Source organism: Rhinolophus sinicus, chromosome 8 (assembly GCF_057876585.1).
Source record: "Rhinolophus sinicus isolate RSI-liver-muscle chromosome 8, RSI-T2T, whole genome shotgun sequence".
Classification (NCBI taxonomy): Eukaryota; Metazoa; Chordata; class Mammalia; order Chiroptera; family Rhinolophidae; genus Rhinolophus; species Rhinolophus sinicus.
The window spans coordinates 12355085-12368032 of NC_142508.1; the positions used below are offsets into that span (position 1 = coordinate 12355085).

A 12948-nucleotide genomic window follows, 5' to 3' on the forward strand; every position below is an offset into this window, starting at 1 on the left:
CTATAATTGTTACGATTGCTTCTGAATTAAAATCCGAAGACACAAAACTATTCATATCCTTTGACCCAACAGTCTATCTTCATTATTGGCAGATTCCGTACTTACAACTATATCTACCTGCTAAAATTCGTCACTCCAGAATCAATACTCACTGCCTTTGTGGTCATTCATAGAAACACACAGAGCTGCAAAAAACTGGAGTGGCCCAACTCGCATACTCCGCCCCTTCTTCTTACAATTCTCATGCGATTAACAAGTGTCCTCTCCCAGTCTATTTGGTGCTGTTTTTCACATTTGTGTTTTTGTTAGTGATTTTCTGGTTAAAACGGCCCTTAAGGATAGTATTGAAGTAGTGTAGAGTTACTAAGTTCAAGAAGGCTACCGTGGCTTTCCAGGTCGATAGTCCTCTCACAGACATGGTGAATGTTCCTAAAACCCACCAGATTTTTTATAGAGAGTGTGGCAAGCACCAGCCCCACAAAGTGACACAGCATGAGAAGGGCCAGGAGTCTCTACATGTGCAGGAAAAGTGGCCTTATGACAGGAAGCAGAGTGGTTATGGTGGGTTGACTAAGATGATTTTCCACAAAAAGGCTCAAATACCGTATTTCCCCGAAAATAAGATCAGCTCTAATGCATCTTTTGGAGCAAAAATTAATATAAGACCCGGTATTATATACTGTATTGTATTGTATTGTATTGTATTGTACTGTACAGATATGATATGATATGATATAATATGATATGATATAAGACCAGGTCTCATGTTATAGTAAAGTAAGACCAGGTCTTATATTAATTTTTGCTCCAAAAGAAGTATTAGAGCTGATGGTCCGGCTAGGTCTTATTTTCAGGGAAACACAGTACAATGGGTTGAACCCAATGGCAAATCTAAGAGAATGCTGCCTACTAAGAGATGCAAACATTTTGAATGGGGAGGAGCTAAGAAGAGAAAGAGCCAAGTGATTCGGTTCTAAGCTTTATACTTTGTTTTATCATGAAGACAATAAAATCTTGAGGATATATTCGGAAAAAAAAAAGGCTAGGATGTGTCTTACAGAGAGAAAACAACAGGTGTTGGGTAAGCTTCGCTCAGGCATGAGTTTTAGTGCTGCTGGCCAAGTTCTTAAAATACTTATGAAATGAATAAAACAAGAATAAAAGAATAAAATACAAGTAAGCACAAGTAAAAACAAAAGTTCTCGTTATAGTTTAAACTTTACACTAATTTGAGTCTCTACCATCTTACATATAGCTGTTATTTACACGGTTCTTAAAAAGTACTTTCACTTACATTCTTATATTCTCATTTAAGCCTAACAACAGCCCATTTCACAAATTAAAAAACTCAAGAGAAGTTTCATGGCCTGCCCAATATGACTTCCTAGAAGGAGCAGAGATGAGAACCAGAAGTCCTATGCCCCAAATCCACTGCTCTCTTCACCAAAAAAGCAACAACTTGAAATATAGTATCATTGGAAAGTTTCTACACTACCAGGTCAAAATCCATCACAAAAAATCAAATTTCCCTCATTTTTCAAGTGATCAACATATAGGATATGTAGACCTACAGGATCTTGGGGTTTATGCTCTATGGATTTTATCCATAAATGAAAGACAGGTCAAACTACCAAATGAATTAATTTCAGCTCCGCCTTACTGTCCTACTTTCATTTCTGTGAGGTATTCAAACAACTGGTTAAGTTTCTTCTATTCAGTGCTACTAAGTACAGCCCTCTGTATACCTGATAACACAGCTCAGCGAGTTGAGGCGATTCTCTCACTGCCATCGGGCCTGTCCTCCCCTTAGTTCCTTTCTCCAAGATGTTTAAGATGGCATGAAGGCACGTCCGAGGGCAACCTAACACTCCTACATGAAACCAAAAGAAAATTCAACTTTTCTTTTAAAATGTCTGCATTAAAAACCTGAAAATACCTTTACGAAAGTTAAATTCCATAAACATCTGTTCTATGTAAACAGCCTTTTAACTATTGATACAGAAAATTGGTAAATTCTCATTTTCTAAGGCTGTTTGTCCAGACTTGATCTAAGTCCTAAAGACTGACCCCGTCACTTTACCTTTTCATACATTATTTATTCGTTTCATTGAGTTATCCCATGATCCCAGAATTCAACAAATGACCATTTAGCTACATAAATATGAAAAGAAATAAATGCCTATGTGCCTTATGGCTATACCTGGATCTTGTAGGTTTGTGGTACTGACAGGTTTCTTCAATTCAAAGCCCAGTAAGTAGAGAGCAAGACTGGGTGGATTGCGTTCCAAAGAGGTGATGAGAAGATTCAAGATGTGGATTCTTGTTTCATGACGGATTCCAGCTAATTTCTTTTCAAGTTCTGATCCTTTATGTGGAAATCATAAAACAAAATTACAAAACAATAAAAAGCTAACAGAAGTCAAATTTACGAATTATGCTAAGCAAAGTAAGTCAGACAAAGACAAATACCATATGATTTCATTTATATGTGGAATCTAAAAAAACAAAAAGAATAAACAAAACAGAACAGAAACAGACACACAGATAGAGCAAACAAGCTGATGATTACCAAAGGGGTAGGGGGTCACAGGATGGGAATATTTTTTTAAATGGTGGAAGAAAATAAATTGTTTTTAAGTATTCCAAACCTCCATGTTTTCTTTAGTTTCAGTTTACCTGATTAGCCATTACATTGAGTTCAGATTTGTTTAAGAGATGTCCCAAAAGCCTTATACATTTATGCTAGCAAATTCTCTAATTTATCTCACATCACCATTAGACAGTTAACAGTCTTCTTTAGATTAAGTATTTATATGAAGTAAAAAATATGTTAATCTAAGACATACCCTCTTCTAGACGTACAAATTCTTCCGTATCTTCACTATCCAAACACTCCACAAATCCAGCCATCAGCTTCTGACTTACACTCTGAAGTCGTCACGTAAAAGTAAAAAAAGAACAAATCATAAGAAGTTTCTACATATTAGAAACTGTGATAAATACGGTATATAATTATAAACATTTGTCTATAAAGAAAAAAGGCAAATCTGCTCCAAGTATTTAGGTTTTAGTTATGTTTTCAATTAACAGAAAACTCAGTTCTTTCAATTGCTATGTTAGCTCTCTATAAAAATAATTAAAAAAACCAAACATTTTTAAAGTTCATTGGTTTCAAAACTTGCTTCCCTCATTTCCTTTCCCAAAACATCAAGGCAGTTTTTAAAAAAATAACATATAAATTGCTGTTTCATGACCTCTTCATCAAATACTCAGTGCTACGGGATCTTAACTACAATATAAAATAAAATCCTCACCTTCTCTCTTTAGAAATGTATTACTTATCACCAGTTTTATATTTCTGGCTGAGAGATTAAATACTACTCAATCTCCTTAAGAAATCTAGCAGGATGTTAAAATCAGCAATAATTCGTACTCATATGAATGCCAGTGAACTGAAAAGGTTCATATTCAACACCCCAATTATCACATGGTTTTCACTAACCTCATCCAAAAACCAGATTAGATATCTATATTTTACGATAAATAGTGGCTCTCTACCTGGGTGGTACTGCTATCCCAGAGAGCACTAGAAATATGTGGGGCATTTTGAGTTGTCACAACTAGAGGTTACTACTGACAGATGGTGGCAGGGGACCAGGGATGCTAAGAGTCCTACAATATGAGGGACAGTCAAACACAAAATGAAGATGCCCCCCCCAAAATGCCAGAGGAGCCCGTTTCAAAATACTGTGGAGTACACAAAATTCTTCAACTAGCTAAAGCAGTGGTCCAACATAAAGATACAATGAGACAGATGTCTATAAAGAGAAAAAAAACAGATTCCCCAATCAGCGAACAGATTATAAATTGGATTAGTAGAGGACCATGTCGAAATTCTCCACAGTATAATATCAGATGAAGTGACACAAATGTGGGTTACCAGAAAGCCGGGAAACAGACAACTCACTACAGTGAGACACATGCAGAGGCTCACTCAGAACAGAGGCAACTGACCAAGGGAGCCACCAAGGATGCAAAAAATAAAGAGAAGTTGCATCTACAAACCCAATCACTGTAACGCACTTAGAACAGCAATCGTCTTCTCATTAAGCCTTACGGCCACACACTAGAGTACATGTAGTATCACTGTGAATGGTATTTGGTATTATCGTCAAATAAAAATCACAGCCCAGTACATGGGTAGGTTTTCACCCATCATATCTAATTCTACTTACTCTCAGAGAATTTTTCCACAAACAAGAATAAGATTCCTCCATAGACACCGACTTCCATATAGACTCAGAGGGCACCAAAAATTAACAAAATCAGTTACCTGGTCATGTGTGAAATCACCAACCAATTTTATCTGAATATTGGTGTTGCAGGAGATACAGCAGAGGATCTTGGCACTTTCAAAAGCCAGTTCGGAATTAGTATTGCCGTGGTATAGGTATCTTTAAAACAAGAAAACATTTGAGGAACAATGTGATGAAACTTGACTTCTCACTAGTCTCAATAAAGACCACTTAGAACCAGGACTTCTCCTACCCATATAACACTTTTGGGTAAATTAGACGTTTCCCCCTTCTAACTTGGTGCACCCTCTTACGGGTTGAATTGTGCTCCTCCAAACTTCCTATGTTGATATCTGAACCCACAGTGACCTTATCTGGGAAGAGGGTCTTTGGAGAGGTGGTCAATCAAGCTAAGATGAAGCCAGTAGGCAGGGACCCAGTGCAATGACTAGTGTCCTCATGAAAAGGGGAACACTGGACAATGACACACATGGAGAGAAAGCCGTGTGAAGTTGAAGGTGGCGATCAGGGTGATACTTCCGGAGATCCGGGGACACCAAACATTGCCAGCATAGCACCAGAAGCTAGGATATATACAGAGAAAAGTTTGCTCCCCAACCTGTCTTCCAAACATCCAAATTCTCTACAGGAGACAAACAGTATGAAGATTATATCATTTTATACTTAGAAATGTTTAGGACATAGAATAATTAAGAAGAGGGAAAAGAAATTGTAAGGTTCAGACTAATTAAAATCAGAGGAGCGAGAGACGGCAAGAACAAAACAAGGCCAAAACTAAATGGATGCAAAGGGGTCTGACCAAATTTGGAAATCACAGCTACAATGCCCATCGGATTCACGTCATCATTCTTCCCCCTACAAATGGAAGCTACCTGGCAATATTCACCACATTATCAGCCTTCTTAGTTCTGGGATTGATCCCCTGCAGCAGCTGTTCTAAAGGAGAGACTATTAGGGCCAGCTGACTCTCTCGTAGGAGATCCATGAAGAGATTTTCCTTCTGCAGGGTAAGATTGAGAAGTGCAAGGCAGTGCTGTACTGCTTTCTCCAAGTGCTTCTTCCCTGTAAACCCCAAACTGACGTTAGAAAGTTCTACATGAATCTTAGAAACTCATAGTGAATTCTTAGGAAAACAAAGTAAAAGACAAGTTCTAGATTCAAAAAGCCCTCCAGTTCTCAATGTTTCAGCAGCAACTTCACAAAACTGCTCTCCCATGCAAGTCATGGTTATTTTTGTGAGTCGTTACTTTTATGCAATGGCCTCTCAGTCACTTTTCCTGTTATCTTTTCCATGATTATTTAGAGTAATGGTTTTCAGATGGGGGTGATTTTGGGCCCAGGGGGCATGTGGCAATGTCTAGAGACACTTTTGATTGTCACAACTGGGGAAGTGCCACAGTCATCTAGTGGTAGACGCCTACAACGCACAAAAAGGCATGCACAACAAAGAATTATTCGGCCCCAAATGCCCATGGTGCCAAGGCTGAGAAACTGATTTAGACTAATACACACTCATTGTGGAAAATATGGGGAGGGGGGAGCCGAAAATATAAATAAAGATCACTTATAATCCCATCATTCAGATTTAAAACACATGGGCTCTGGAGCCAAGTTGCCGAGGTTCAAATCACAGTCCTGACACTTACTGGAGACAGATCCTTGTGCATCAATTTCCTTATATGTTAACTAGAAATAATATCTACCACATCGGGGTTTCATACAGATTAAGTGTGTTAATACATGTAATGTGCTTTTAAAAGCACCAAATGCATAGTAAGCACTCAATAAATGACAATCATTAGTAGTAACAATGGTATTTGTGGGGACAGAGCCAGGAGTACAGTTTCCAGGCTCTCAGCCGCACGTGGAAAGGTGCTGTCTCGGGTAGTAAATGGCCATCCACTGTGATTGGATGGCCATCAGCTGTGGCGAGTTGGCTGTCAGCTGTAACCAGTGAGCCACTGGCCACTAATATAACTGCTGTGGCTACACTAGCAGCAAAATGGGGGGCTAGCAAGGGTGGACCGTGGATTGTGGATTGCAGAGAGGCAGATGCTACTAGCGAGAATATAGTGGTCTGACTCCCCTACCTATGGCTCTGTGGGTGTTCCCTTTTGGCCTCACCATATCCTGTGTTCTTATGCGGAGAGAGGGACTAGAGACCCCACATGACAATATTAAATAAAATTTAGTGAAAACTTATGTACCTATAGTAAGTGCTTTTACAAATATATGGAAAACAAAACAAAAAGTACTTTAGATTTAAATTTAGGTATGTTACACATGTTAAAGAAAGATACTTAGAATTACTTATAAAAGACTCTACAGTGAGACACAGTTATAGTGAGTCTCTGTTCTGTACTGTTTTCACTTCTAATATACTTTCATTATATGACTCCCTGAAAACACCACTGTAGATAGAGAATCTTACAGTAAAAAAGAACTTCAGAGATTATTTGATTATTTCAAACCCTGTTTACAAAAGATGAAAATATCAAACCTGTTGTCAAGACATCAAACACTCAGGCACATACCAGGGAAAGGGGCATAGGTATCAAGCTGCTTAACACCTTCTTCCAGCAAACTCAGAGCAAGCTCCAACATCGGTGACTCATTCAGGAGATGATACATCAGACTAAATCCTGGGGGCTTATATGCCATGATTTCTTCTCCTACATAGGACACAACATAGTCCGAGAGATGGTGAATTAGTATTTTTGTCACACCCTTGATTTATATGAAATGCATGAAACTTATAAATTAAATCACATCTAAACAGATAACGGGAAGTTTCGATTTAGAGGCAATGACACAAATTGTATACGGTGCTAACTCCCAAATGAGGTTATCTGCACATAGAAATCAGTCACCTGTTACATGTTAACTCACTAAAGAATCTTTAAGGCAATGTTCTTGGTCCTCCCTTCAGTAAAATTTTACTGTATTTTCTCTTGCTAAGTACAATTAAAATGACTAAAACAATGTAATAAAAATGATTAAATTCTCAGTTAATTTATAGAGAAATAATTTATATATTGTATATATAATTTATAAATTATAACTAGTTTTATAAATAGCTTCTTTGAAAGTAACAGAATTAATTAAATTACCTTGTAGTTCCACAAACTGGTCTACAAAATCTTCAAGCTGAGGCTCATAATCTCTGAGTAATTTATAAAACACTTCTAAAACAACTTCAGCAACTTCCCACTATAGAAAGATATAAAAATTTCAGCGACAATACAACATGATAACCTTGCTAGGCTTTTCTTTCCTCCCACTCTTCTCCAGAAAATGAGTGAAGTCTCATGTCTACTTTATTAATTTATGCTAAATAATGTAGAAATTCCAATTCACTTTGATTTATTTTTGCTATAGGATAATGGATTGGCTAATTTTTCAAGGTAAAACATTTGTAAAAACATAACCCTTAAACATTTCTAAAAAAAAAACTGGATTTGCTCAGTAAAAAAAAAACCAACAAAAAACCATTTCTGTAGCAAATATTTGGGCTTCATTAACAAATCTAAAGCACTTAGTATCCAGTCATAGTTGATTTATAATTAGACAACATCACATATGGACACTTCTCCAGTCTCAAATATTTCAGATTTTCTCTAAGAATCTCAGCTGGAAAGGATGTGAGAAATCATTTCATCTAATCACCCTTATTTTCCAGGTAAAGCCAGTGAAGCTCACAGCTCACAGCATGAATGATTTTCCCAAGACCATAAAGCTTAGCAGCAAACATGCTGGAAATCAAGCCCTGGACTTCTAATTCCCAGGCCAGTGTCTTATCCTATGGCTCTAGCCAAAGACAATCACTGGCAGGCTTGCCCCAAAGGACCCCATTATTACCTCTTTGTTAAAAATGTTTTTAAAAGCTATGTAACAACAAGGAAATATATTTATGCCAAAGGAAAAATATTATACACAATGGTAAGACAGTAAAATTAAAACTTTATGTAAAAAATCCATTGCATAGACTTTTCAAAAGACTGAGTTTGGTAATTGTAGACAGGGTGGTTTTGAAATTATCATTTTAATGTTCTTATTTCTGCAGCACATAATTTTATAAAGGCTGAATTTGGGAACTGGGACTGTACAGTGATTTTTTAATTATTATTTTAAAGTTATTTACTTTTCTATATTTTCCAAATTTTTCAAGATCATCTATTTAAATAAAAAACGCTTGTCACCACATACTAATGGATTTTAGGATTGATCAATATACACGTTGCCTCTAACACTCTATGTTTGCTATTTATCTCAATTCAAAGCACTGTTTCTGTAAGAAGCCAGCGTTCCACAATACAGTGCTCTAAGCGAAGCCTGAAAAAGACACTCACGTGAAATAGATTCACAAACGGAGAATTTCTTAGGGAAAATATGTTGAGCTAGAATTGAAATAAATGCTAGCTCGGGCAAACAGCTGTACTTGAAATGTAGAAAAATAACAAAACGCAGGAAGGATGAGGCTGACTGAAGCTCTGAACACTTAGGTCAGAATGACCTTCTTAAGACAAGGAAAATAAGATATTTAAAACAAATACAAAGAAAAAAAATCAGAACACTTTGTTGAAGAGATGGCAATTATCAGTATCCGTTATCCATCTGAAATAACTTTTATGAATACAGCATGGTTGCTGTTATTGTTTCATACAATAAGGGAACATAGGTTAATGAGGTAATTCTAAAGCCTAAATAAAATGCATACCCCTCTCAGTGTTTATTTTCACTACATGAGAAAAATTAAAAAGCAATTGAAAAAAAAGAACTTCAGTTATTTGGGACTAAATTAGAAACAAACTGTATCAATAATAGGGCAATGAATAAACAAACTATGCTGGATACAAGTAACGATTACGCAGTCATTGAAAAGACTGTTTTCAAAGAATCTTTCAAGCATGAAAAAAATCCTCATGATACTATGTTTAGTGGCCAAATAAGGATACAAACTAATGTAACTATTTCAATTTAAGTATGTATACATAGTATAAAGACCAGAAATAATTATCTTTCCTTTGGCAATAGGATTATAGGTGATGATATCATTTCTTCATATAGTTTGCTATATTTTCCTAATTGACCCAAATGATCATGAGCTTAATTATTTTTATAACCATTAATACAACAAATAAACCCAACAGGTTCAAATAAAGCAAACTATAAAAACAAAGCAGAAATGTGTCCCTACAAGATACATCCAAGAGTATTCTGTGAGGCAATAAACAATATTATAGACTACGGTGAATTACGTCAGAACCTGGAAGGGTCTCTTACATAGCTTAGTGGTTATGCTTGGATCTGGAATCAGAGTCCTAGGTTCAAATCCTGGTCCTGGACCTTAGGCAAGTTCCTTAACCTTGCTAAGCCTCCATCTGTAAAATGGGAGTGTTAATAGTGCCTGCCTCACAGTAATACTGGAATTACATAAGATGATATATACTTGTAAGGAAAGCTCATTTGTGAAAGTGTTGCAACCAGAGCAAATATGTGTATAAATGTCAGTGTTCCCTCAGCCTCTAGCCACAGCAGACATTCCTAAGGGATCATAAGACCCTTTCCCACTAAGTCAAACTCCACAACCCAGAAGTGCTACTGATCAACAGAAATTTGTGCAAGATTAAACTTATCTTGATCTCTAACCTAAATCACCCCAATAAAGGATAATGTGTTTCCAAATGATAAAGGTGTAACATTTTTGGTTCCATTATGGTCAAAGTTTGTTCTGTTAAAGGATCTAAATGACCATGAATTCATATCAATTAACTTACTGATCACTAAGAGTCAGTGCTTTGGTTTTAATGCCCAAAATTATTTTTTTAATGTATATAAGCTAATCAGACCACAGACATTTCAGTACTGACTTGCAAAAGCTAACATGAATATGTAGCATCTTATACCTTTAATAGAAAAAGCAGCAATAAATGAATAAGGAGAACAAAGTTTTTCTTTGAACATAACCTTTTCAGCTGCTCTCCGGTAAGCTCTTGTGCGGAATCGGAGAAACACACAATCTCTAAGGAACTGCAAATAAGGATCAAAGCCAGGGGGCCGTAGTCCAGCACCCAAATTAGACGGAAATGAGCTCTCCACCAGGGTACTAATAAGCTGGCAGAAGGCTCGAGTCAACGGGTATTCTTCACACCGGGATTCTATTTCATTTAGTTCAACCTTCCAAAGAAAAATACAGAAAATTTTGTAATATAAAACTACCAGCTATAAAGTACAAAGCATTTTGCAGATGTTAACTCATTAATATTGTTATAATGATCACACCAAAAGACACATAATAGATATTACCATTATTCATTTAGAGCAAAAGACACAACAGTATTATATTCTTGATCTTAGCCAAAAGGCTGAAAAGTGATACGAAAGTATTTTATGAATCTAGATCAATCAGATGGAAGAATTTCATATTCTCACACGTTGTTCCCAACTTGAATTAAAAATAGAACTCTTAAACTTTTCTTTGAAAAAGACAGAGGGAGCATAGAGAGAGAAGAAAAGAAGCAAGTCAACTCCCACTTCAGGTCGACCCAAGTAACCTAATTAAATTGAGTTCAAACCAAACTTTCAGTCAGCATGGCTGCTATGTAACATCCTTTTCCAAGTCTGAAACCTAAAATACGTTGTTAGTTCCTTTCATAAAAAGTTTCACCTCCATTTCACCACTGACCAGAAAAGCCTTGAAATGAAAACACATTTAATTTGAGAATTATAGGAACTTAATAGGGTAAGAATAATTTTTCTCAGTTTTTCTGTCAGGTGAATGTATGAATATAGCATTTAAACTAAAAGGAAAACTTTACCTCAATACCAATAGCTTGCCTCTGGCTTGGAACCCTTACGGTCTGCAGTATCTGAAAATAATAAAAAGGAGATGTTAGGAACAGTCCTTGTTCAATGAGAAGTAGTGGCTTTGCAATATAACAGTCATATTCCTCACCCACCACATCCACAGATCTTACGAGGTCAATTGTGAAGCCTCTGTGGACTTTCATTAGCAGTTATGTCAGGGTCAGGTAGAACCTCCAATTACCTGGCCTTCAGAAAACAGGTAATTTCTAAGTGCACACAAGATGTGTTTTCAGCACATTTCCTCTCAGATATTCTAGGAATGAATCTTAAAAGAATTTATGGGATGAAATCTCACCGGTGTTCTAGACACGGGTCTGTTTACAACCAGCCCTACTGTTGGCACCAGAAAAACATTTGTTAAGAACAAGTACATTTGTTAAGAACAAGTTTCTTATGTGGGCAGAAGTTCTGAGTTAAGATGTTCTGTCCTGACCTTGCTAGGGTGTATGCAGTGCATGGCATAATTAACTATACTTAATATCATGTTACTGAACTCTCTTGCAAGTTGAGAATATACTATTAAGTGGTATCCTTGGGAAAAAAAGTCTTGCTCTAAAGTTAGAACTGTCTAAACACAATGACATTTCATCTTGGGTATAAAGAAGCACTGAGTACTTAGGACACTGTTAAGTACTGATACCCTCATGAATGAAAAAATGAAGTATCAATATTAAACCAAAAGTGACTGGGCTTCTCAGCACACATCGACACCCTTAATTTTTGTTTTTATAAAGTATCATTAACATCTTCAGGACGCATATGTTCGAAAACCATTAGAATATTTTACTGCTTCAAAACAGCTGCTTCTGTGAATGTTAGATCACAGGCTCCCTTATGCTCTATCATTTCTAAGACAAACACATACTCCACCTAACCATTTTCCTACAAATATCTCTATAAAGCACATCTGTATTTTCCTTTTTAACTTTATCACATATAGAATAACTTGACAGAAAACTTCCAATAGGGTTTACAGCTAAGGAGAGAAAAATTGACAGAGATACTTCCCTCTACGGGTTTGGGACAGGAGAGGCAGAAAGAAGAGGCAGTAAAGAAAAATAGGCATTCACCACATTTAATGAGTACAGGTGACTTCTGAAGGCTTATATCAGTCTGGTCTCAAAGACAGAGTTGAGGAATTCTGTCCATTCATTAATATTTTACAGACACTGAAAGTCTTAGGAGAAGAACCAGTCTCCAATAACCTAGTAAAGTTGTCATGGATCCAAGAGAAAAACCCAAGCCTCTTAGTTTCTGATGCTCCAAATGTGCCAAAATCGTAACTTTCTAATTGGGAAGTTCAGGGTATATTTTACGTTTCAAATTGGATGCTCTTGCTTCTACAATAGTTTCAAGCCTCACTGTCCAAACTGTAATAATATAAAAGAGAGCTCCTAATATTACCTGAGTGTATTCCAACGACTGCCAGAGGGAAGCAGCAATTTCAGGCGATTTCCCAAAAGCTGCCAGGGCCTTCAGTAGTTCAGCTTTCAGAACAGGGGGGATACTGCATTGCAGGAGCCCCAGAATCACCACAACAGGGGTCCACTGTGGATGTTCGCAGAGTGCCAGGCGAGCATTTTCACTCTGCATTGAACACAAAAGAACAAGAGAGACTTTCCATTTTTAGAAGGGAAGAAAACTGACCAGCAATCATCTATATCTCCAGCATTTACACCAAAACAAAGATAAGCCTATTGCTGATGCTTGAGGTCTAGGGGATCAAATCAGATCACCAGCTCAGTCAATGTAAAGAATGGAGAGA

The 12948-nt window shown here is 36.8% G+C and overlaps 2 protein-coding genes across 3 annotated transcripts in view; one reads left to right on the forward strand and one right to left on the reverse strand.

Annotated features, from left to right (window-relative positions):
- NUP205 (nucleoporin 205) overlaps positions 1-12948 on the reverse strand; it is a 59840-nt gene that overhangs the window by 27108 nt on the left and 19784 nt on the right. For both annotated transcript variants that reach the window (XM_019750703.3, XM_019750711.3), the window contains exons 13-22: positions 12588-12770; positions 11135-11185; positions 10284-10493; positions 7427-7526; positions 6851-6988; positions 5189-5378; positions 4334-4454; positions 2847-2928; positions 2201-2365; positions 1746-1870 (exon numbers count right to left, since the gene is read on the reverse strand). In XM_019750703.3, the coding sequence (XP_019606262.3) occupies positions 1746-1870; positions 2201-2365; positions 2847-2928; positions 4334-4454; positions 5189-5378; positions 6851-6988; positions 7427-7526; positions 10284-10493; positions 11135-11185; positions 12588-12770 (1365 nt within the window). The remainder of the gene's footprint in view (positions 1-1745; positions 1871-2200; positions 2366-2846; positions 2929-4333; positions 4455-5188; positions 5379-6850; positions 6989-7426; positions 7527-10283; positions 10494-11134; positions 11186-12587; positions 12771-12948) is intronic.
- On the forward strand, positions 417-1103 carry LOC148757378 (large ribosomal subunit protein eL42-like). The gene is made up of 2 exons (XM_088800703.1): positions 417-604; positions 842-1103. Exons 1-2 carry the CDS (start codon positions 417-419, stop codon positions 975-977), a joined length of 324 nt encoding a protein of 107 aa, XP_088656829.1. The 3' UTR covers positions 978-1103.